This window comes from Indicator indicator, chromosome 8 (assembly GCF_027791375.1).
Source record: "Indicator indicator isolate 239-I01 chromosome 8, UM_Iind_1.1, whole genome shotgun sequence".
Classification (NCBI taxonomy): Eukaryota; Metazoa; Chordata; class Aves; order Piciformes; family Indicatoridae; genus Indicator; species Indicator indicator.
The window spans coordinates 37505690-37531255 of record NC_072017.1 but is presented as its reverse complement, the minus strand read 5'-3'; the positions used below and the strand labels follow the sequence as shown (position 1 = coordinate 37531255).

The 25566-nt window shown below is 43.5% G+C and overlaps 1 protein-coding gene across 1 annotated transcript in view; it reads left to right on the top strand.

The window, feature by feature from the left end:
• The window catches only part of ELOVL6 (ELOVL fatty acid elongase 6), a 79917-nt gene extending 59552 nt beyond the window's left edge, over window positions 1-20365 (top strand). Inside the window, exons 3-4 of the mRNA XM_054383178.1 lie at window positions 17289-17440; window positions 19941-20365. Coding sequence (XP_054239153.1) covers window positions 17289-17440; window positions 19941-20365 — 577 coding nt within the window. The remainder of the gene's footprint in view (window positions 1-17288; window positions 17441-19940) is intronic.
• The last annotated feature ends 5201 nt before the right edge of the window (window positions 20366-25566 follow it).

The window sequence follows — 25566 nt, the reverse complement described above, 5'->3', positions numbered from 1 at the left end:
CATCCAGCATGGCCTCAAACACCTCCCTGGGCAACCTGTTCCAGTGCCTCACCAGTCTAATACTGAAGAATGTCTTCCTGAGATCTAGGCTAAGCCTACTCTCCCTCTGCTTAAAACCGTTCCCTCTTGTCCTATTTCTAGACACCCTTATGGAAAGTCCATCTTCAGCCTTCCTGTAGGATCCCTTCAGGTACTGAAAGGCAGCTATACAGTTCCCAGGGAGTCTTCTCTTCTCGAGCCTCTCCCCAGTTCTCTTGTAGGCTCCTTCAGGGACTGGAAGGCCACTATAAGGTCTCCCTGGAGCCTTCTCTTCTGCAATGAGCTAACCCACCTGCCATGCCTTGCCTCTTGGAAGTACTGCCCCCAACTCTGTCCCCAGGGAACAGTTTGAAGTACCCATGAAATAAGCTGTTACCTGTTTGTTGGAGCGAGGGCTGTCTTTATTCTTCATGGTATCATGTCCAGGCAGTCTGTGACGCTGGCTCATCTGGAGTGCTGCCAGGTCCTTTATGCTGGATTTCAAGTTCATCATTCATCTTCCTGTGCTTGGATGATTTTCTTATATAACAGATACTATAAACATCTTTTTAAGTGACTGTGTTGGAGCAAAAGTTGAAAGCTGGGTGGTCAATAGGAATTCCAAACAATTGGAAAGAAGACAGAAATCCCTTGGATACTATCTGACAGTTTAAGAGACTAATTTCTTTTCTTTAAGGTGAATTGTAAACCCAACAGGGAAACACAAGCAATGTGATGCAGAGTGAGTTCATACACTGCAGAACAAGTTCTAGAAAAATATAGAGGTGATAAAAATATATAGGCTAAGAGTAGTAAAGCACTACTAAGAGGATGCATCTCCAATATGTACCTTATTTATTCTGAGAACATCCCATGACAAATAATCTTCATTCCCAGAATTGTAACTGATGCCATGTGACGACATGCTGAGCCCATCCTCTTCTCAAATCTCACCTCTTCATTTGTTCTGCTGTTGCTGCTGTGGACTCTCTGTCCATCAGAGTAATTCTGAATGCAAACTGGTTTTATTCTTCTAAGAAGTTTGCACAGAATTCACTATTTGTCATGACTGATGCTATTTTAGAGGAGATAATGATAGACTGGCTAATTTTTTATTTCAGTGCTAAACTGAGCCTCCTTTCTGTAAAACCTTTTTTTTTTTCTACTTACTTGTTTGTCTTTAATGGTGCAAAACTGAACGTCTTAGCAAAGTGCATTGAATATGTGATTTAGAAAGCAGCTGCTGCACTTGTTTTGTTTCTTCCCTGCCCACTCTCACAATCAACAGGAGTGGTGACATACAGTTTTGCACCTTGATTTATAGCTTTCTCAGGAGATCACCCTGTCAGGCCACCACTCAGCATTGATGTCATACTCAAAACAGAATCCCCCAAGAGTGTGGCTTTTCCTCTCCGTTTTAAATGGGGAGCAGACTGGGGAGTGTATTTGAGGAATAAAGAACATCTGTCTCATGGCTTAAGAATGGAGCTGTGCTAGGAGGTAGATAATTCACTCAAAGAAATCAAACCTTCCATCTGTCCCCCTCTGGCCTCACTTCTGTGTTTTACTCAGCTTCAGTATTTGGTTTGTGTGCCTGATAAAAGGTCCTCCCCCCATGCAGAAATCTCTATTTGCTTCTGAGTAAGTCCCCAACAGCTTGTGCTTTGTGGAGACAGTGTGAATCAAACCCTGAGAGGTGTTAGCCTGCATGACCTGTCAAATCCAACACTGCACCTGCGGACGGGTGTGTTAATAAACACTGCCAGACAGAGTAGTGTTCACACAGAATCAGAGTGCTGGGGCCTGCAAGTGGCCCCTGGAGATCATCTAGTTCAGCTCCCCTCTTAAAGCAGGGTCACCTAGATCAGGTTGCACAAGAACACATCCAGGCAGGTTTTGAAATTCTCCAGAGAAGGAGACTCCACAAACTGTCTGGGCAGCCTGCTCCAGGGCACTGGCACTGTCACAGCAAAGAAGATTTTCCTTAAATTCAAGTGAAGCTTCCTGGTTTGTGCCCATTACCCTTTTGTCCTACCGCTGGCTACTACTGAAAAGAGCCTGGCCCCATCATCATGACCTCCACCCTTTAGATATTGATCAGCCTTGATAAGATCCCCTCTCAACCTGCTCTTCTCCAGGCTAAAGACCTTCAGGTCTCTCAGCCTCTCCTTCTAAGAGAGATGCTTCAGTCCCATAATAATCTTCATGGCCTTCCATTGGACTGTCTTCAGTAGATCTCTATTTCTCTTGCACTGGGGAGCCCTGAACTGGACACAGTATTCCAGGTTTGTCCTCACCAGGGCAGAGTACAGGGGAAGGAGAACCTCCCTCAACCTGCTGGTGATACTCTTGTTAACGCACCACAGAATACTGTTGGTCTTCTTGGCCACGAGGGCACTTTGCTGGCTTGTAGTGAACCTGTTGTCTGCTAGCACTTCCAAGTTCCTCCTTTGCAGGGCTACATGTGATGTGGTTTAGCTTCTTCTAATCCAATGTGCATCCTTTTCTCTGTACCATTCAGCATCTTTCCTGAATACATAAAATATATTTATTATTTACCAGTTGTAGGCAAAGCCTTGAGATCCAAACTTCTCTAGATGCTTGCAGGAGAGCACTGCACAGGGAAGGACAGGGAAGATCAGTGGCTCCAGGGCTGTAATTGCCATTAAAATTATGGATCTGAGCAGCTCATTATAGATGCATTATAACTTTTAGCTTCTTTAAGCCTTCTTTATTCTGTCAAATGCTAGTCTTTTCCTGCAACTTAGATTTTGCTTACTTTGTTTTCTGCCTGGTTTACAGCTTTAGTGCTGGCTACCCTCATTGGTTGGCTGGATTCTCTGCTAAATCTTTTACTTTATTACTTTTGGGCTTTATTTGCCTAGGATAATTTTAAAATCCTGAGTACATATATTTCAAGGCTATACATGACAGTTACTTTACCAACTTGATACTTTTGATCCAGTGAGCATCTTTTAATTTATCCTGCAGCAATAGGTGTGCCACTTTTTTTCCCAGATTATCATCTAAATCACTGCAGTATTACTGTTACTCTCAAATGTTCTTGAGATAATGTTGGATGGTGAGAAGAATTTCAGTAGCGACACAGGAACAAGTGCAAATGCTCCTGAAGCATTCATTAAGGATTGCTTAAGAGGTATGCTGTGCTTATGAATCCACATGGGCTGCTTTGGCAAGCCTGAGATGGATTCTTTAATTCTTGGGAGATTATGTATCAAACACAGGGCTTAAGCTGAAAATTGATTTATTTTTTTAATCTTTTTAGTAATTTAGCCGCAGTCACAACTTGCTGAAAGAAAATATCTAAGAATCAGGAAATATTTCTTGACATCTCATTGAATATCCAGCTTTCCTAGGGTGCCAGGGATCATCAGCTACAACAGAAGTCCAATTATTGTTTAGTGATGGAAGAGTGAGTTTTTGCTTAAGAAATAACAGCTTTCATCAAGACATATTGTTCCTTCAAGTTCCTGCCCTCCATGTGCCAGATAATCAGGGAGCAGCATGAGGTAACAGCACACTGAGGAGGACAGGGCCGGATGATAGGTAATTGCTATTGATTAGCTTGTAACTGACTCTTTGGAAGCCAGACAAGATGCAGGGATGCTTGGGTAGAGCTGATTTTTCATTTGTTGACCAAAACCAGCTCCATGTTTTTCAGCAGTGTGCTGTTCCGCGGGTGTCCCTTTAAGCAACTTCGGCTATTCTCTGATGCTCCTGGGGGATGATTGAGGGCAGCTGCCCTTCAGCCTGACCGTTGCTCCTTGTTTATCTCTACCAAAACCCAACGGGCCTTGAGAAGCCAATGAGTGCTCTGTGTGAGGCTTTCCATGCAAGCATAACCCTTCTCACCCCCACCAGTTATCTGCTCTGTTGCAGAGACTTCTTGTAGGAATCTAGCCCAGGCATCTGATTTCTCTTATGCTTTATAAGCTGTGCAGGTTCTTCCATGAGCTCATGGAGCTTTGCTTTATTGATCATTTTTATACTCTGCTCCTCAGGATTGTCTGAATGTAGCTAGTCCCAGTCATAAAGAAAGCAGGTCTGGGGGATCAGATTATGTTTCCTGGAGAGGGAATTGAGGTTCCATGAGGAGAGACTGGAAGGTGGTAGCTGTGGTAGATGGGGTTTTATCCACATATATAAATAAGCCTTCAGAGTAGTAGTTGCAGCAGTTGGCAGAAGTGTTGGGTTTGCTACTTTAGCGAGAGAGAATCAGATGGATTTTACTCTGCTGTGGTGTTAATGTGATTAAAATCTCCAGATGACAGTGTCCATTGATCCAGAGCCCAGCAGAGATGTCACTGTTTGGGTATACTTAATGAGGTCCCTGGAGAGGGAAGGAAATAAGTTAAGCCTGGTTTTCAGTCCACTTTTGTCAGTAAAAAGGACAAAGGAATGGTTTGGGGAACCAGGTGAGCTGTGACTGGAAAATCTGCCAACAAGAGGGAAGGGCTGAAGGGAGTAACCCCACGCTGAGGGATTTATTGCTGAGGAGAAAAAAAAGACTGATGCAAGGAGCACAGTATCTGCCCTCACTTGAAAAACCACAGAGTGAGCTGTCACTTCAATATACCTAATCTCCCTACCCAAAATTTATCACATGGGGAAGTAATAAGCACCTAGGCATGTATGCATATGCTATGGGTATATAAACCTGCACAAATGATTGATCATTTCTTAGAGCCATGTAAAATATTTGCACAATTTTGAAATCACTCTGAGCTGGCCTGGCTTTAGATGTTGTTCCCCGTTGAAAACTCCAATGATTTGCATTGAAAAGCTTGCTAGGGCAGACAGCTGGATCAGAGTCAAGTAGGAAGGTCTGCAAAGCAGGGCTTGTTTGTTTGCTTCAGTGCTAAGGTTTTTTTAGAGATGGAAGGGGAATTCTCCCCAATTTTGCGTTGGGATTTTAATAGGACTGAACCCAAACCTCCAAGTATGTGTGAACTTATGCAAAGAAGTCTTCTGCTAAAAAGAAAGATTAAAACTGCAAAGATTAGCACAACTTTTGTTCATTATAAAACATTTCCAGTCCTACTGACTAGTAAGCAAGCCCTGCACTGAAAAAAACATCTGCCCCTTTTCTTCCATTTTTCTTTAGCAATACTATGGCTTGGACTCCACCTTGAATAGGACTCTTTCACCTTCAGAAAGGGCAAGTGAGGACTCAGTGGGTAGCCACAAGACCCATCTGTTCTTCCTAGTCAGGAGATGGGCAGGGGGACAGGCTGAGGAGCAGCTGGGCAGCATGATGTTAGAAGGCAGGTTTTTCTGCTGGGGCACATTAAATCCTTGGATGCACAATATTGTCATGACAGTCCTAAATCCCAGACATACAAAAAACAAGCACTGCACTCCTCTGCAAGACTGACTTTGAAATAATGAGATTTTTTTTTTTCTCACTTTACAGTGACAGTTTATGGTTCTGCTATTGTCTGTGTTTTACTCACTGGTTATGCCTTTGGGTTTTTTTCTTTGTAGATTTGGGTAGGTAGAAGCCCTTCAAAATAAACTCCCTACAGAACCAGTTACTGCTGAATGAGCTTAGAACCTGTATTGTTGTAGTTTTATCAACTGAGAGCATTAGTAAAGGAAAACAGGAGTTTTTAAGATTATTGGCATTGAATTTCTCCCCTCAATAGCAGGATTTTTGTACCTGGCCATATCACAAGGAGTTAGACACCCCCCACAGTCAGTTCTGATCTGCTTTTCTTCTGGAATTCACTGGTACAAGTCAGGGGATCAGCAGGGAGCATTAATGCAAAACAACTACAATAGTTAGAACAGCTGCAAAAATTCCACATGGGAGAAGAATCCAAATGTTTTCTCTTATGGCAAGGTCTAACCCTAGGCAACTTCAAGGAGTGGGACAGTGGAGAGGAGATAGACGTAGGGATGCTTTTGAAACTACATAGGTTCACTTCCTCTGTGGCTTGTGTTCAGCTGTGTGAGGCCAAATCCACCCTGGTGTTTGCCTTAATACATCAAGGGAAATCAGAAGGAAAGCAATGGTCTGAGTCTGTGTAGGGCAGGTCTTGCCCTTATCTGATCTTCTTGCTAGGTCAGGAAGTTTTCGGCTGTTTGTGTTTCCAGGACAGCACGGCTCTGTATCTCTGTGTGCATCACTCTGTATTTTTATGTCTTGAAAGCAAGATGTCAAAGTGTCAGATTGGCAGACAAGATGGGCTATAAATTATATAGGTGTACCTTGGGTAATTGAGATGGAGGATTTGGGACTTCAAGGTTTAGAGAGTAACTCAAAAAACGTGAAAAGAAAATCTACAGGAGTCTGAAGAAAATGCCTCCTACTGGAGTATGTTTACTATTAGTTCAATGAAACTGTTTTCATTGATGCAGAGTGAGGTTAGACCTCTTTCTGCTTACACAAAACAGACCTCATGGGCAGAGCACTGAACCACAACTCATGGTGTCACACATTATTTCTCATCCTGGCCTAGACACAAGTTTTTGATGGGACATTTCAATTCTGGTTTGCCTCACCTCTCTGTCTCTGAAATGAGTCTTGTGCTTAGCCACTTAACGAGGCTGTTGCAAGAGTAAAGGCCATTAAGGACTGTGAAATATAAATATAATGCTAAGGGCTTTGGAAATGCCAACACAGACAGAAGTCGTCTGATGGAAGTTAGGTCTGAACCTGAAGGGACCAGAACTTAGAAAGAGCTTAGCAGTTAGCAGTTCTTCACACAGGCATGTCTGACCTAAAGCAGTTGCTGGCCTCGGTGTCTTTGAGGTGGACAACCCAAGCTGAAAGTCACTTGACTGTTGAAAAGCAGACAGGACCAAAATTTTGGCAACAGGAAGGCCTGCTCTGCGGAGAGACCGGAGGTGTCCATTTCATCAGTAGTGCATCTGATGAAGCGACAGGAGCCTCCAGGGATCAGTTCTGGGAGGTAAAACAGGGAGGTGCTTTACAAGGGTTTTATAAGAGCAATCTTTAATCAGGATCAGGTCTCCTTCTCTCTATCACTAACCTTAATGTTGAAAGGTGATGAAACAGCAGCCTAATTGCATTCATTTTCTTTGCCATTTCTTATGAAAATAGCAGTTGGACTAAGTTCATCAGCTGTAATTTGAACAAGCGCCTCTCTAGGATTTCAAGCTAACTTACTGTTCAAAAGTTCTCTCTTTCAAGTGCTTGTAAAATGCCTCGTAAATGTTACGTTTGGAGTTAAGAGAGGCCAGATCTGTAGTCAATGCTATTCTTTTTTCAAACTTTTTTTATCACTTAGATGAATATTGCTGTATATCCTTCACTGAACTAAGAGACTGATTTGTTTGCTTTGGCAAACATCAGTCTCAGTTCCACAAACCTAGCAAAATATTTTCAATCATCACTTGCAGACTTACAAAGCTGTTTTTTCTAGTCAGTTACTAGTACATATGAATATTTCATATAGACTGTCCTTGAGTCACATTGACCATTTTGGATGTTGAGTGTCAGATTCTTTTCTAGGCTGCTTCTCTATGAGATTAGAGGGCATGTCATACTGCACTACCTTAGCCACAGCTCTCATTAACTCCTTGAGATCAAAATGAGAGCCATTAATTCCATGTAGGTCACTGAACAACAACAAAATTATATCTTCCACTGATTGCACACATTTCATTTGTATTTTACAAGCAGTTTCTTAGTGTATGGTTTCTTAATGTACAGTAAAAGTGATTTTGCAATCAAAGATGAGCCTAAAGCAACCTTATGGTTTCTACACCTGTTTAAATATGGGAAGATCCAGGATTTTATGGAACTGCATTTGTCTGCAATCAAGGCCAAGTAAGACAGGAGTCACATCTGAGATAATGTTTAGGTAGTCTGACAACCTTTTAGTGAAACTATATATTTAAATCATCATAGGCTTAATTAATTCCTCCTCTCTTTTGGAGAATTTATTCCACCTGGGAAATCCAACTTAAAAAAAAATACCAATATTGCACCATCATGTATTACACATTTCCCAGTGAAAGTAGTTCTGCTCCTCCCTTTGCCCTGCAGAGCTGGCCAGATGTGGATGGATGTGCACATCATGGGAGAAAGAAGAACATGAAAAGTGTTGAGAGATGATTCATTCTTTATAAAAAGGAATGGAGGAACAGTTGCAATGAAATGTAGCCAGTTCACAAGCACCCAAGATCAGCTTGGGTGTCAGAAAGCAGAGGAAAACAATTGGCAATTCTGGTGGATTGTGCTGCTCCTTTACTACATTCCTAGATGTGTCCACTCCCCAGAAAAGGGGACCTTCAGCACCCATGTTTGCTCTCTGTGATAACCTGTCAACATGTGCCTGTGGAGCCTTCAAGTGTAAGGAAGCCAGGCTCTGCTCCATGATGTCTAGTGATAGGACAAGGGGCAACAGGTGCAAGCTGGAACATGGGAGGTGCCACATGAACACAAGTAAAAGCTTTTTCACTGTGAGGGTGACAAAACACTGAAATAGGCTGTCCAGAGAGGTTGTGGAGTCTCCTTCTCTGGAGACATTCAAAAGCCACCAGGACATGTTCTTGTGTGACCTATTCTAGGTGATCCTGCATCTTGCAGGAGGTTGGACTAAATGATCTTTCAAGATCCCTTCCAACCCCTAATGTTCTGTGATTCTGTGAAACTTAATTAGCCAGGAAGTGTATTTCTCACTTGCCTTTTGCTTCTGTATGCTGAAAAGCTGATGTGTGACAGCAGGTCTCGCCAGTCCCCTCCTTGTGATGGAGTCTCAAGCTGCACCAGGGGAGGTTTAGGCTGGAGGTGAGGAGAAAGTTCTTCACAGAGAGAGTGGTTGGCCATTGGAATGGGCTGCCCAGGGAGGTGGTGGAGTCACCATCCCTGGAGGTGTTCAAGAGGGGATTGGACGTGGCACTTGGTGCCATGGTTTCGATAGTCATGAGGTTTAGGGTGACAGGTTGGACTTGATGATCTTTGAGGTCTCTTCCAGCCTTCTTGATTCTATGATTCTATGAATGGTTTCCTTTTTTTAGGAAACATATTATAAGGTAATAAACCTCCCATAAATCTCCTGAGTTAGCTACCAAAATTTTGTTTGAGTGTCTTGTCTTTCTGACAACTGCTGTTGGACTTGATGAGCTTAAAGGTCTTTTCCAACCTAAACAACTATATGATTGTAAAGTCCCAGCATAGTCTGCCCCTGAAGGACCTGAAGCCACTGTGCAGTGTAAGCAGAGATTTTAGGTTGGGAGCAGGCTATCAGTTCATTAAATCTTCCATCTCTCCCACTGATTTGATGGTGTAATCACTGCAGCAAGAGCAAAGCAGCAAGGACACTGTGATCTGACTACCTCACCTGACTGCACAGATAATAGCTCAGGTAGCTCTTCTTTTATTACAGCTGTATATATGGTACGTGGTCACCATACAAATGCACGTTCTCAGAGCTCCTCTTCGCTAGGTAGGACCTATCCTGGTGTGCTTCCTCCCTGAAAAGGGCCGTTTTCCACCAATGGTCTGCCAGCTTTATCTGAGGTCAGACAGGAAAAAACAATTCTGTGGCAATCTTGGGAAAAACCTTTCCATCTGCTGCTGTGCAAGACAAGTGGCCTCTTCAATGCTTGCATCCTCCAGAGGTGCCTCTGTGTCTTTTAACAACCAAAACTACTGTGCCTTCTCATGTGGCTGAAGCAGGGTTTTGTGAGAGACAGAAATGTCCTGCAGGCAGCTTCATTTGCAGCAACAAAAATCCATCACCTTCTTAAGAAAGTTGTCATCTAGCCCTGTCACCTAGCTGAGTCATCTGCTTGGTGCATATCATTGATGATACCCTGGGACCGTTTTCATGAGACTGCAGAAGACAAGGGTGATTTGCAAGAAGCTCATCTTGAGCAGGTATAGAAGAAAAGCTCTTTCAGCCTGGAGAAGAGAAGGCTCTGAGGAGACATTATAGCTGCCTTCCATTACCTGAAGGGGCCTACAGGAAAGCTGGAGAGGGACTATTTATAAAGGGCATGTGGTGGCAGTACAAGGGGCAATGGTTTTAAACTAGAGCAGGATAGATTTAAATTGGATGTTAGGAAGAAGTTCTTTACTATGAGGGTGGTGAGACACTGGAAAGGGTTACCCAGAGAAGTTGTGGACACCTCTTCCCTGGAATTATATAAGACCAGGCTGGATGCAGCTTTGAGCAACCTGATCTGGCAAGGGGGCTGGATCTAGGTGATCTTTAAGGTCCCTTCCAACTAAAGCCATTCTATGAAATACTTCCAGAGAGCTACCAACCAACCCTAGCAGTTCTGTTGCCAAATTGGTTTGTCACAAACTTATGTTTAGGATTTAATCCAAAGAGCACAGCAAGCAAATGACTGAAAGATGTAAGGCGTTCCATCACATGGAGGTACACCCACCTCAGTACAGACTGCTTGTAAATACCAGTTTGAGTTTCTCTCCTGATTTGGGGGATCAGAACTCTCTGACAGAGGTGGCTTCAGCTGCATTTGTTTTCGAGAAACTTTCTTCATAGTGTTTCTCCTGTAGATGCTTTCTATATGCATTTTCTCAGGATCAGTTCATTTTTACATAGTTGCTGTTGCTTGGCTAAGCCAGAAATATTTTGTTGCCTCTTTACAGTAACTCCTTTCCCTAGGTGTGCTCTGGGACCACCCTGCCACTCTGACCTGTCATACTGAGGGGTTGCTGTGCATCACATGCTCCTGTGCCACAGCTTTAGCAACACAACTTGTTCCTCTCTGCTGAGGGCTGTAGGTTTTAAATCAGAAGGACTCAGAAAGGCCAATTTGTTGTGTTAAGGGACCAGCTCTTCAGCAGCAGAAGGGAAACTTGATATGACCACTAAGTACTCCTGCTGAACAGAACAGAGCAATGAACGCAGTTTGATTTGTCACAAAGGAAGGTGTGGGAAGCTCCACATTCTCCACCAAGTGACCTTTAAACATTTCTTTGAATACAGAACTCTTCCTCTGTAAATATTTTGCATGCTAAAATGAAAAACTAACCACCACAAAACAGCCAAAGAATTTGCTTCCCTTTTTTCTCATCCTTATGATGCAAGCAAGCTGCAGTCTGAGGGCTGTGACTGCATGTAAGGTGATCTCAGCTGCTCTCTCAGGACCACTGTCTGGCTGATGTGATTTTCAGAGAGGAGGATCATGACCATGCTGCCACCTTTCTGTGCTCCTGGGGCATAGACTCAATTGCTGGGACTCGTAGCTACAAGTGGTGCCCATGTAAGCAGGTCATGGGAGAAAGCCTCTCTCCTCCAACCAGGCAGGGACTGGTTGCCCAGCCAGTTCCCTGCCAGGCTAGCCCAGCACACCCACAACAGAGGGTAGTCCAACATCTCAGAGGCTGGTAGAACCAGATGGGTGCCTGTTGTTTGGGCACCCATGTTGAGCAGCCTGTGGGCCTGGGTAAGGAGGACTCCACTTGAAGTCCCTACCAGAGCTTAATTTTGCTCAGCACAACCAGGTCTTGCTGTCTGCAGGCTCCCTGCTGCTCTCTGCTGGTGCTGTGTACAGGTGGCCTGCTTTCAAAAGTGAAGACACTTCACTTTTGACATGGAGCTTCTAGTTATCACCTTAGCCAGAGTCAAGACTTTTATCCCTTTCAGTGCCATCTTTACCTCATTCTCCAGGTACCGTTTGCATTTTAAGATGCAGTCTGGAGTAGAGGATTTCCACCCTGAGATTATCCCAGCACTAAAATCTTTTAGGAAATGTTGCTGTATTCTGTGCTGAACTTGTAATACTTTTTTTTTTTTTTTTTTTTTCCACATTGTACAGTATTGATTCTGGACCTCGATGTCCAGAGGTGACAGGAGCCACATGCAGTGATGGATCTGCATAGGAAGCAGCCCTAGCAAAAATGTTCTTCTCACTGCCAGGAGGAGATGAGCCTGCTGCAAAGAATCATATAATCATTTTGATTGGAAGAGGCCTTTAAGATCATCAACCACTAACCCAGCACTGTCAGGCCACCACTAAATCATGTCCCTTGGCACCAGATCTTTCAGGTGACATCTTCTAAATACTTCTAGGAATGGTAACTCAGCCTCTTCTCTGGGCAGCATGTCTCAATTCTTTGCAACCAAATATCCCATCCAAACATCCCCTGGTGCAACTTGAGGCTATTTCATCTTCTCCTACCCCTTGTTACTATGGAGAAGAGACCAACCCCCACCTCACTACAGCCTCCTGAAAGGAAGTTGTAGAGAGCATTGAGGTCCCCCCTCCGCCTCCTTTTCTCCAGACTGAATAAGCCCAGTTCTGTCAACCATTCCTCACCAGACCTGTTCTCCAAACCCTTTGCTAGCTTTGTGGCAGTTATCTGGACCTGCTCCAGCCCTTCAGTGTCTTTGTTGCAGTGAGGGGCCCCAAAACTGAACCCAGGACTCAAGGTGTAGCCTCATCAGTGCTTGTGTGGAGGGACAATAACTGCCCTGGTTCTGCTAGTCACACTGTTGCTGATCCCGGCCAGGGTGCTGGGGACCCTCTTGGCCATCTGAGCACACTGCTGGCTCATGTTCAGCTGACCATCAACCAGTACTTCCAGGTCTTTCTCTGTTGGACAGATTTCCAGCCACTCTGCCCCAAGCCTGGAGCTGTTATGGGGATGTTGTGACCCAACTGCAGGACCCAGAATTTGGTCTTGTTAAATCTCATACAGCTGGCCTCAGCCCATCAATACAGCCTGTCCAGGTCCCTCTGCAGAGCCTTCCTGCCCTCAAGCAGATCAGTGTTCCCACCCAGCTTGGTATCATCTGCAAATTTACTGAGAGTGCCCTTGATCCTTTGTCCAGAACAGTGATAAAGATATTAAAGAGGACTGGTCCCAGCAGTGAGCCCTAGGGAACATCAGTTGTGACCAGCTGCCAACTGGATTCAGCTCCATTCACCACCACTCTTTGGGTCTGACTATCCAGACACATTTTTATCCAGTGAAAAGTGCTACAATGGCAGCTGAGGGGTGAACTGGAGTCTTGAGCTACCTGCTGCCCTCACAGGCTTTTGATAAACAAGTACTTCCCTCCCTGCTGGGATGACCAACAAGCACTTGGTCATCAGGTAGGTCCCCAGCTCTCAGTTTCCCTCCTTCTTAACACTGTGCCTAACCCATGCATGAGATTTTTTTGAGACCCTTTTGTGTGAGGAAAAAATACTAATTTTTATTCTACTCATGGATACATTTTGATCATTTTTTGGGCAGTAAAATATCAATTGGGCCCTTGTTAATCCACTAGAGAAGTCACTACCGAAGGGAGGAGAATGTAGGATGTCTTGAGGCTGAAGAGATGATAAAGCTGCAATAGTAGGTGCAGTTTGTTTCTGATCAGTCTCTCTCACTGCAAACAGCTGTAATTGTACAATAATTTGCTGCTACCTTATTTCCCAAATCCCTGCAGATGATTCCCATCAGACAGACTGCTTTAGTAAGCAGTTTGCTTCAGTACTTCACAAAAGCTACAGCAGAGAGCAGGGTGAGGATAAAATGAAGCAGAAGTGATTTACTGAGCAAGCAGTGTCATCACTCTGCTGCACATCATGTCTTTGCAAGATAGAAGTTTGCTGGTTGATCTTACCTTGCAGAACAAACAAGATTAAGTGGCAGAGGCACAAAAAGCAGTCGTGGCTCTCTGGGTCCAAGGCTTATTTGAAGATGAGCGTTAGACCTTTTTCTGTCTGGGATGGGGCATGCTTGTTGGCAAGAAGCACAGCTCCCTTCTCTGGAGTTTTTTTAGGTGATTGACTGAATCAGAAATAGTGTGGCCAGCAGGACTAGGGAAGTGATTGTCCCCCAGTGCTCAGCACTGGTGAGGCCACACCTTGAGTCCAGGGTTCAGTTTTGGGGCCCTCACTACAAGAAAGACATTGAGGTGCTGGAGCATGTCCAGAGGAGTGCATTGAGGCTGGTGAAGGGTCTGGAGAACTGCTCTTGTGAGGAGCAGCTGAGGGAACTGGGTTGTTTAACCTGCAGAAATGGAGGCTGAAAGGAGACTTTCTTGCTCTTTACAACTCCCCTTTCAGGAGGTGGTAGTGAGGTGAGGGTCAGTCTCTTTTCCATAGTAACAAGCAATAGGAGAAGAGGAAGTGGCATCAAGTTATAGCAGGGGAGGTTTATATTGGATATTGGAAAAAAATCTTTACTTGAAGAGTGGTCAGGCATTGGAACAGGCTGTCCAGGGAGGTGGTAAAGTTACCACCCCTGGAGGTGTTCCAGAACCATGTAGATAATGCACTTCAGGTTTAGTGGGCAGGGTAGTATTGGATTGATGGTTGGACTTTATGATCTTAGAGTTCTTTTCCAACCTTAATATTTCTGTGATTCTGTGAAAGAATTACTTACAGTTTGACATCCTCCTTATTCATAAGGCCTTCCTTTGTGAATTACACACAAATGTAACTTGGCTTTTCCTGGTAAAAAAATGCAGATTAGTCTGACTCACCCCATGCAGAGCAGTAACTGGAGTCACGTCTTCCAGAGGCAGGGGTCTGGAGGAAGCCACTGTGCTGCAAAATGATAGAATAGGAAGCGAATGTGAGCGTGCAAGTGCACATGTACGCGCTCCAAGGAGATCTCTGCAGTAGCTGCTAAACCAGAAGGCAGGAAGAATAACATCCTTCTAATTTCAAGGATAGTCAAGTGAAACTCTAATCCCCACAGGAAAACACTCTGTGGCTCTGTTACCAGTCCAGATTAAATCCCTGGGTGTCCATACTCAAATTACTTAAAGAAACATTTTGCTGTTGCTTAAACAAGTCCTCTTCTCATCTGAGGTTGTGTTCGTGGTACAGAATTCTCTTTGATTTCAAACTTTAATTAAAAGTAGCATTTTAGAAAAGCAGTACAGCTTCTATAGAAGGGAGTATTGCTTGCAGCTATTTGATTTCATAATTTAAAATTTCCTTTTTCTCCCCTATTTTAATGTCAACACCAAGGTATTTGCTAGTGGGAGAACCAGCGTGGCATTATGTATTCTGCCTGATCTTCCTCCACCCAGTTTTGCCACCACCCAAAACACAGGAACAAGCAGCAGCCTGCCCTGGCTGCCTTAAGGAGTTCACTGCCTTGGGAAGTGATCAGATCACATATGTGTCAGGATCTCCTGCCTTCTTGGGAATGAGAAATGCAACTCCTGAGAAAGATTTAAAAAAAAAAAAAAAAAAAAGGCATGTGTTAAATGCCAGAGAGAAGACACAGAATGAGTTGCACCTGATCTCAAAGCTCTCCTGTAGGCTTTAGCATTCTCTGCTAAGTCAAAAAGACCAATCCCTGAAAGACATGAGAGGAGCATGCTGAGAGCATTTCTGGGAGGGAACAACCCTACTTGGGGAGGGTGTACCATGGGCTGCACAGGTGCTAAAGAATGCTGCACTATCCCTTCTGCATGCAGCTGCTGTCTTGCTTAAGCCCTAGGAACATCTGCATTGCTTAGGGCAAGCTAATGAGAAGCCCAGACTCAACTGAACTCCTTCAAGACACCTGTACCACAGTGTAAGAGGACTCACCTGGCAGTAGGGCTCATGAGCAAATACTGCTGTACAAATAGCAGATAACAACAGTAGCCTCTTGAATGCTCGCTGTTGTCTGAGTTTCCTGGTGGCACAGTGAGACCTCAGGCATTAAATGTAATGGTGTGGGAGCCAGGATGTAACACTTCTCACCCCAGACCTCACCTGGCTGTGGAGTCCCATCTGTGGTGCCACTGACAGAGCCCAAACAGGACCAAGCAGCATGGTGCTCCACTTGGTTGCAGAGTGCGTGCAGAGCACAGCAAGGTGCATTGCTTCTCAGCAGCAGGCAAGTTTGTCTGGAGGTGTTAGTGCTGCAGGTTTGGAAATCTGAATACATTTGTGAATATATTTGTGCAACAAATAGAAAAACTTAGGTCAGCAGTTCCTGTGCTCAGCAGGCTTACTTGAGCCATCTGGTCTGACCAAGTGCCATAAGAACTGTCATAGACCTCAACTTTTGAGGCTGCCTTGATGATTTTAAAACTCATTTTGTAGAGAGTAGTGACAAGTAGTGACAAGTAACAGAATCTGCAACTTCATATGGACTGTTCCTTATTTCACACACTTGGCATAAATGGTAGCTTGGACTGCCCACATGTCTATACGTCCCTTTTAGGTGGCTGAATTTGCTTGATGACATGGGATAGTCACAAAAGACACCAAGGCAGAGCAGAAACCAAAGGATTCATGAGCAGAATGAAGTCACAGAGAAGTTAGGGCAGATGAGATGGAGCTGGGTAAAGGCAGAGGGGCACAATGATGTAAGATATACTTACACTGTACTTAAGTAAGCATACTTAATTAAAGTAAGATATACTCAACCCCAGAGGAGATTGGGTCTTTCTTTCCTCAATTTTTATGGAAGCTACTTATTTCACTCAGTATGCATCACAGCTTTTGAAGGACCAACAAGCTACAGTGGTAGACAATGGGCAAGCATGTTCTTGCCCATTTAAACAGCAAGGCAATTCCTTCTGCAGAGCTCCTAACAGCTGAGACAGAAGCCTTTGTTCCTTACATCAGCTGGATGGTTTTTATTTTCTGAACCTATCCCCTCTCTAATTGCATTAATTAATATCACTGCAAATCTCTTGATGTTTCTCACTTACAGAACACTGTTACCTTGCATCTCACTTCGATGAGGTGAGGCTGAATCTGCTGTTTACAACTCAATTCAACAAGTCAATTCCTCTCTTAGCGGTGACCTGTTAAGAGATGAGATGAAATGCAAAGTCAGCATGTGCACCAAAATATCAGCCCTGACCCAGACCCTCCATCAAAACCTGTGTGCCCTGCTTGGCATTGTCTGTGCTCAGAGCTCCTGTGGTTGTAACAAACACAGGAAGAGACAAGAAGGAAATCAGAAGAGGAATTGGTCCTGTTTATGTTGATGACAACTCTTCATCAGCTCCTTTCATGTAATCTCCTAGCTATCAGCATCAAAACATTGCATATTTTCAGCTGAAGCAGATGTCTCCCACTGCTCCTGAAAACTGAAAGACCATTCCTGTAGTAATGAAATAAAAACCACTGATGCTACCATTCCAGACTTCCCCCAGGGAATAGGGCTGCAGTCCAGTTTACAACTCCGAGTTCAGAATAACTTCCTAGAAGCCAGCAGATTTGCTCCAGTTTTAAGGCTGTCTCAAACATAATATTTCAGTACATTCATGGCCTCTTTCTCATAATAATTTGAAGTGATGGCATGTAGATGTCAAGCATCCACTCAACTTTCTTCATTTTCTCTTTTTGTTTTAAAGTATATTCGGTGCTGTTCGAACTGGTGCTTATATGCTGTACATTTTGATGACCAAAGGCCTGAAGCAGTCAGTGTGTGACCAGGGTTTTTACATTGGACCTGTCAGCAAATTCTGGGCATATGCATTTGTGCTAAGCAAAGCACCCGAACTAGGTGAGTACCCTCTCTCCCTTTCTCTCACTGTGCATACTTAGAGCAGAAATGGCTGCGCAGAAGGCAAAAGAAGGGTCTCAGAGCTGTCAAAATCTCATTTTAGTCTTAGAAAAACAGAGTAAAAAAAAAAACAAAACCAACCCCAAGCTCTGCATGTTTTAGTTTTTAGAGAGTTAAGCCCAGTTTGGCTGAAGTTCGATCCATGTGCAGTTGAAGAAGACCATTCCCAGCCCAAGAATAAACTGCAGTGATTATACACAGCAGGGTAGTCAAGAAATAAGAACAATCTGGTCCATACCTCTTGCTTAGCTACTCTTAGGCAAATACAAATAGTGTAATCAGCAGTCACCCACCCTGTGAGCACACAAGTGAAGGCTGGGCTACAGCATCTGTGTCAGCAAGAAGCTTTGAGTCAGGTTCTTCCTCCATTCTGCAGCATTCATCCTTAAATACAGGTGTAGGCATACAATTAGAAACAGTAATGTACTTCCTCCCTAAGCACTGAAAGCTGAGGCTGCCTGCTACCTCCAAATAGAAACCCATTTTCCATAATAGCCCTAGCTTTTCTAGTCCTGATTCTTACAAACTTCAGTCTCCCCAGTAATTCTTTTGGTAATGATACTTCTGATATACACGCCAAGGCCAACTTAATTAGCCAGTCTGCATGTGTTCTCACCCTGTGGCTTATTAGTGTAAGAAAGGATTGTTTAATGGGAAGGAGGAGGTAAGGAGTCTGTGATTCAGAAGCCTCCAGCTTTCATTTCAGAGGATGTCCTTACTAAACCTCAAAGAGCTGCAGCACTCACTGTGTTCAAGCACACAGCAAAAATAAGTCTGTACCTTTCAGCAGAGAGTTTGATTCAGCAAATTACAGGACAGCAAGTCATCAGCATAAAAACTGGGTAGAGACAGACACCAGTTGCCTTGCTGTGTCAGAATCCCTTGGTTTCCTGCTGCTTAAATAACTGCAAACCCATGGAAATTTAATTGTTAAACATGGAAAACATCATCTAGAACTCCACAGCAGCAATAAATTGAGCATATGATTACTTAGTAAAATGTGAGTCAACATCTTGCAGCTAATGAAGTAAACATTAGCATTATGGCTTATTCCAGCCCTTGTGAAGACAGCACTGGTTTGGTTCCACCCATCATAAATATTAGTGGTTTGGATTTCCTGGGATACATACACTTAGAAATTAAGTCCCCAGGTTCAAATCTCAGGGATCTCTTTTGAAAGAGTGTCTAACACCAGAAAGCAAGTAGCATGCTTACATTGAGGTACTCAGTGCAATCGTGAGAAGCAGGTGGAAGAATAAAGCAGGAAAGGGGAACAAAAATTTACTTTTCTACAGTAACAACATGAATTTGCAGCACAGGATGTGCATTTTGCCATTAACTGAATTATTTTCTGGAAGCATGTTTTTCTGCTCATTACATACCTTTCCTATTGTAGGCTGCATATGCAATTGTTTTTTGCACAGTAGCTCAAAAGGCTCTACTGAGTTGAATGAGGTTCAGTTTGCAGGTAGGCATTTGAAGCAGAGGGACACTGTGCTGCTTCCTCTTCAGATTTTCTGCTCTCTGTCAAGCTGCATTTCTCTTCTAGTCACAGTCTTTTATGGGTTGAGTTAGATCCCCCAATTACTTCTTTTTTGAGAAATCTGCCCTGGAGAGCAAGTCTCACCACGTTCAGAATTTGGATGTAAAAATGGAGTTGTATTTACAAAAGAAACTAAATACAACACTGTAAAAAAGCAATAAACATGTACAGAGTGTATTTACCTATTTATACACATGCTAACAACAGCACAGGACCCCCCTGTGCCTTTGATTCAGCCTTTGATTCCCTCTTGGGGACAAAAGGCCCCAAGACAGCTATGAAGAGCACACGATCCCCCCTTCAGCCCCCCCTGTACCTTTAGAGAGGTCCAAGGTCAGAGGAAGTATAGCACAGCACGAAAGCCAGAAGCAGAGCAAGAGTGAGCAGGCAAAGAGAACAAACAAACTCTGCTGCAAGATACAAGGTTTTCAGTATACCAATGGAATTATATTAATCTATCTATTGTTATCATTCAGTGTCCAGTCCCTTACATTATGTATCTTTTACTCAAACGTCTCTAGAATATTCCTAATTACAGCTAGTATCTAAACTAGGGACTCCAGGGACTAGCTCAAACCACTACAAGTATGTAATGGGCAGTGTCGCAGTCAGAGAGAAAACATGTTCACTCACCTCAGATTTTCACAGATGATGTTTGCAGCAAGGGTCTATCAAGTAAACTTACGGAGTTTTCAGGCAGGGGTGCCCACGCAGGCAAACGTGGATACATTGTTTTTCCGAAGACTGCATAATTAGGAAACAGCTTTCCGTGCTCCAAAACGTCCTGTATTCCAGCCACAGCAAAGGGAAGGAAGCCCTGTAGTAATGATGGATTTGTTCAATGTGATTCTCATTTCCTCCCCTCTTTTTTTGTTTGTTTGTGTTGTTTTGTTGCAGGTGATACAATATTCATTATTCTTAGGAAGCAGAAGCTCATCTTCTTGCACTGGTACCATCACATTACTGTGTTACTTTATTCTTGGTATTCCTACAAGGACATGGTGGCTGGTGGTGGCTGGTTCATGACCATGAACTACGGAGTGCACGCCGTTATGTACTCTTACTATGCCTTGCGGGCTGCTGGCTTCAGAGTCTCACGCAAGTTCGCCATGTTCATCACCTTGTCGCAGATCACTCAGATGCTGATCGGTTGCGTGGTCAATTACCTGGTCTTCTCCTGGATGCAGCAGGGCCAGTGCCATTCCCACGTGCAGAACATCATCTGGTCCTCTCTCATGTACCTCAGCTACTTTGTGCTCTTCTGCCATTTCTTCTTTGAGGCCTATATTGGCAAAACCAGAAAAGAAAGGAAGGTTGACTAGTGGTAGAAATGAGAAGCCATAGCTCAGGGTCATCAAGAAAAACAAAATCACAAGAAAAGAAAATGGCACAAGGAATCACATATATGTATGGTGCAGCTAAAACTTGGCAGCTTAGGGAAAGTTAGCTTGGTTTAACCCAGTAAGTTTATGATCCTATCATGGTGAGGACTCACTGAATTCTACTCTGTCTCAAAGGACTGCTGATGAAAGACAACTTCCTTCTTGTACCTGTCTGCTCAAGAAAAGAAAGGAGGAAAGAAGAGAAAAAAGGAAAGAGAGAAGGGAGAAGAAAAGAGAAAAGGAGTAATGCTGATGGGAGAGAAAACCTCAAGTATATTAAACAAGCAGTATGTTTCCCCCATGCTGGAGGAGAGACTTTATTTAAAAAAAACCCAAAAGTTTCTCAACCCTTTCTAGTAAATGCTCAGCGTTAAACTCAAACAAAGTAAAGCAGAGAGGTGACAAAAAAAAAAAAATAAAATCCATCTGTGATAACAACATGATTGCCAAATTAAAATCTTTAAATCTTTTCCACACAGAGGGTTGATACCTTTAGCCAAAATGAAACCCAAAAGGGTATTTCCTGCATGGAAAGTGGCTGAACTCCACACTGTGGTCACAAATGGAAAAGAGAAGAGATTGATTTCTCTGCTATGTACTCTGGGATGCAGAGTTGCCTCCCTCAGAATGTGGAAAGGAGCAGTACTTTTACAAGAATTTAATGTGCAAAGATGCACTGTTGCAATACATATATCAGCGAGTGCATGTTCCAAGTGCACTTTTCAGTTAAAGGCAAGGGATTTCTGCAGCAGGATGTCATAGAGGGTTAAATCAATCAACATTTGCTAAATTACCCGGGGCTAATAGCAGAGGGATGTTCAGGAAGGAGAGGGAGACAACCCCCCCTCGTGTGATTGTTAGGAATCACCTGCTAATCTCAGTTTAACCCACTGAATTAAAATGGGGGAATTGAATGGGGCAAATGGGAAGGAATGCTGCTTAGCAGGAAGAGAGTGATGTATCTGCTCACTGTTCCCAGAACAGAGCCCTGTGTTACAATACAGATTTTGGGTTTCTGGGGACACAAGGATGCCTGCCTGGGTGGTGAAGAGGTGGCAGGACTGGGTGACAGTAGGTAACACTGTGCTTCTGCATCTGCCTCCTGGGCAGTGCAGAGATGTTCAAAGTGCCCTCCTCTGGTCATGTGGAGATACTACTACAAAACATACTTGGAATAGGTTTCTCTTGAGATTCGTCTAGGGGAAAAAAAAAAAATTAGTCTAAACAGAGTAATTTTGTTGCAGCAGCTTAACTCTAAAGTCCAGAGAGAATTATCCTTCGTGAAGTATCTCTCTCTCTCTCTCTCTCTGCAGAATCTGTATTGTAACATCAGACTGACCATTTAGGAAGACACTTTCTTCTCTGAAGTCAGCTACAGATAGAAGGAGAAATGTTATTTCCCTCTGAACCTTAGAGAGTTAGTCGAGAACAGCCATATTCTTTCAAAGACAAGTAGGTTGCATTATCTGTGATATTAACAGTCCTTATGAAGCCAAATACAGCGTGTAAAAGTTCCTAGTACTTCAAAGACGCAAGTATGTAAACTTGGTGTTAAATGTGTTAATGTAGTATTCTAAACTGTATCAGTTAGGTAGTTTTAAACTAAACAATTAGAAGAACTAGATCAACAAAATAGGGACTGCTGTTCTGCATAGGATATACACACACACACACCTATAACTACACCCATAGACACATCCTGTGAATTGTCAACGAGAACAAAACAAAAAAATAAGCCCAGTGGCAGAGAATCACATTTCCTGGCTAATGCAAAAGATTGTCATTATCTTTCTTGCTTTAATTCGAGATTGTACAGTACAAAGGGGCTTTTTTTGTTGATTTTTTAATATGATTTTTAGCTTTAATTGTGCTGTCATTCATAAACCAGAGCTGCTTTAGTATCCTGTTAAGAGATGACAAGGGCTTTCGGTGTCTCATTATATACAAAAGAAAAAAAACACAACAAAAAAACCAATCACAAATAAAGCTGCATTCCATGTTATGTGAATGGTCTTACGAATCAAAAAGCCTTTGCAGGCTGAAATCATAATTACGACGAGCAGAAAACAAGTTTACATTTGTGTTATTTAAGTTAATTGGTGTGCTGACATTTTATGGTACAAAACAAATAGCAAAATGTGATATATGCAGTAATGAAGCTATGATATTCATTAATAGGCCTACTGTATACGTGGAAATATTAGACAAAACCAATTAAATGTGTAAACCATTTTGTTATACAGCTTGGGAGTAGATAATTATAATGCTGAATAAGCCTTTTTCCTCATGCTTAATTATGCCCTGGCTAAGAAGCAGGTTATAAGATCAATTAAGAGTGGAAAAGGCAAAATTAAAGTCAACTGCAATTAGATAAGAAGCGTTGGTAGAAGCCCACCATTGTGCCATTTAGACCTCACTCCTGCGTGTCTGAGGTCTCTCAAATAAAGTAAGATGGGGTGGAGGTGGTCCAGCATCTGGAACTGAAGCTGGAGCAGAAATTCTGGACCCTGTGAAGTCAGTGGAGGCTTTGCTCTGTTTTGAACCGAGGCAGTGTGTCCAGCTGCCTTTGATCTGAGCAGAAGGAAAGGAACCACACACATCTCCTGCTGATTTGGAGCGCTTAAAAGCCCCATAAACTTTTGTCAATGAGGAGCACAGCAACAGCAAGGCAGGGGTTCACAGACGAAGTTTAAGACAGGCAGGAACCAGGGTAGGTTGCAAACGAGCTGCCATGCTTCGTATGCTGTTTTCCTCAGTTGCACAAGAGAGGAAACCATGCCTGTGTCTGCTGAATGGCAATGCTGGCAATGCCAACACTGACTTCAGTGGAGCAAGAACATCACCTGCTCTTACCCCATCCTCCCAAAGCCCTCACAGGTACCTCTGCACCATTTCCAGCAGCTGCTTCCCAACCTGCCCGCCAGTCAGGTCCACCAGCCTTGCTGCTTGGAAAGTGGCTTTGGTGCAGAAACCAGCCCAAGTGACCTCCTCAAAGCACAGTGTGGGTGTACCCCTGGTGTGCAGGGGGCACTCAGCGCTGAGTACAGCGGACAGCCTGGTGGGTGGCTAGGCTGCAGACAAGCATACCTGTAGGGAAGGGGCAACAAAATCAGGCATGTAAGGGACAGTGGTGAATTAGGGTACATTTATCATGGCTGGAAATTGTCTATCATGCTGTCATTTGCTTCAGCAGATGACACATCACACAAACATTTACACAGGTCTTTTGGGTTTTTCCTCTGAGGTGTTTACCTGGAGTCAAATGTGGTAACTGGTAATAAAGAAATTGAGGGTAAGGCCAAAACCAACTTACACTGGTTTTCTTACTTCTCTTTCTTCCTAAAACACAAATTCATGATATTTATACATCACTTTTAGCCCATTGACATGCACTCAAACACTGAAACAGTCAACCCTAATGTAATGACACTTCAACAATACTCCAGCTGCTCCACCCTATCAGCCCCAGGACATAAACACAGCTAATTGGGTTCTATTTATTTCCCCTGGTTAGAGCCTTGGGATCACACTTCCAAATTTTTCTGTCCACTACCAGAGCTTTCTGCTCCTCATTCTTTTAAATAAAGCTCTAGTTTAGCTGTATTCACATACATCATGAGGAACTCAAACCTTGTAAAACTTGACCAAGCATTATGGGAGCTGTGACAACCACAAATGCTGGAAATGGGATTCACTATTAAAGTCAGGAAAGTACACTGGTGATAAGGTCAGCCGGCCAGGGTTGAAGTCTGCAAGTTGTGTTTTGATGCTTTAATCCAATGTACTGAAATAAAACCGGTTATGGATTTTATGCTTAGGCAGCTGTGAGCAGAATTTGGCTCTTCCCAGATGCTACTTCATGTAGTGGACACTTGAAGGAAAATATTTTCAGCTAGTTAGTGGAAGAGCAAAAACTAGGGTAATTCTGCAGCCTCTTTAAATTGTGCCTGGTGCTTACAGACCTTCTGTAGCTCAGAGTCACAAAGGATTTATGTCTGGGTCTCACTGATAACACCCAACTAAGGGTGCCTGGCTCTCAAAATGACCTCTCACCAGAATCGCACGGTAAAGTAAAACAAGCTTTTACTTACAAGATAAGGGCCAAAGTGTGCAAAGGGAATCACTCTAAAGAGCTGAGTTGGGTGGGAAGAATTTAAGTATTGATCACAAGTCATGGAAGAGATAAGGAGAGAGAAGGCCTATTCCATATCCCAGCAGAAAGTATTTCCAGGCTGAATGCTCACCTCTTCCCAAGATGAGGAAAGGTACAGTGGAAGCACCAGGTGTCCAGGACGGGGTGGCTGGTGGTATAAGGCTTGTCTGAAGGGGTCTCTTCCATAGGTGGAAGTTACTTGTACAGTAGCTCCCTGAGCGCAAACATGCATCTGTGGTTTTGTTTGAAGGAGCATCTGTGGTCTGACAGCTTGTGAATGTTGAGGCCTGGATGATTTAATGTTTCTCTCCTGAAAGTAAAAAAGCTGGGACAATGTTTTAGCTGGAGCAGTGGTGCATCAGGGATCAATATTCAGGTGATTTGCAGGCAACAAAGAGCTTAAGACACCAGTTACTGTGTCTGTGGAACAGCAGCCTTTGTAAGCAGTGCCAGACACATCAGCTCAGCAGTATCTCTGGAAGTCATAGCCTACTCTGTACTTAGAAACCAGCAATGGAAGTATACATTTATATGCAAATTATAAATACAGCCCTTGTGTAATAACAATAGCTTTGATCAAGGAAGAAATCAAAGCAAGTTACAGATCATAGCACATAGATTCATGACTTGGTCCAAGGTTTACAGAACGTGAGGTCGGTGGTGAAATGTGGAATGACTTCAGTGAGCTTTGCTTCAGCCCACTGCAGCCCAGTTGCAGAGGGTGATGCAAGACCTAAATCCCCTTGTTGTTTACTTAGACTGGGAGCATAGCTCTTCAGTTATGCTTTCCAACCTGATGTCAGAGAGCCCTCTAGAAGGGAAGCATTACAGCTAGGAATTGTCAGTGGGGTTCTCCTGTTTTATTTCAATACATTCTCCGTTCCTTTTATTTTACTCAAAGTAAGCTGAAGGACAAGTCCCTGATCCTGCTGTAGCAAGTGCCCCGCTGTGCAGCCACACAGGGGCACAGAAGCCTTTTGCTTGCAGG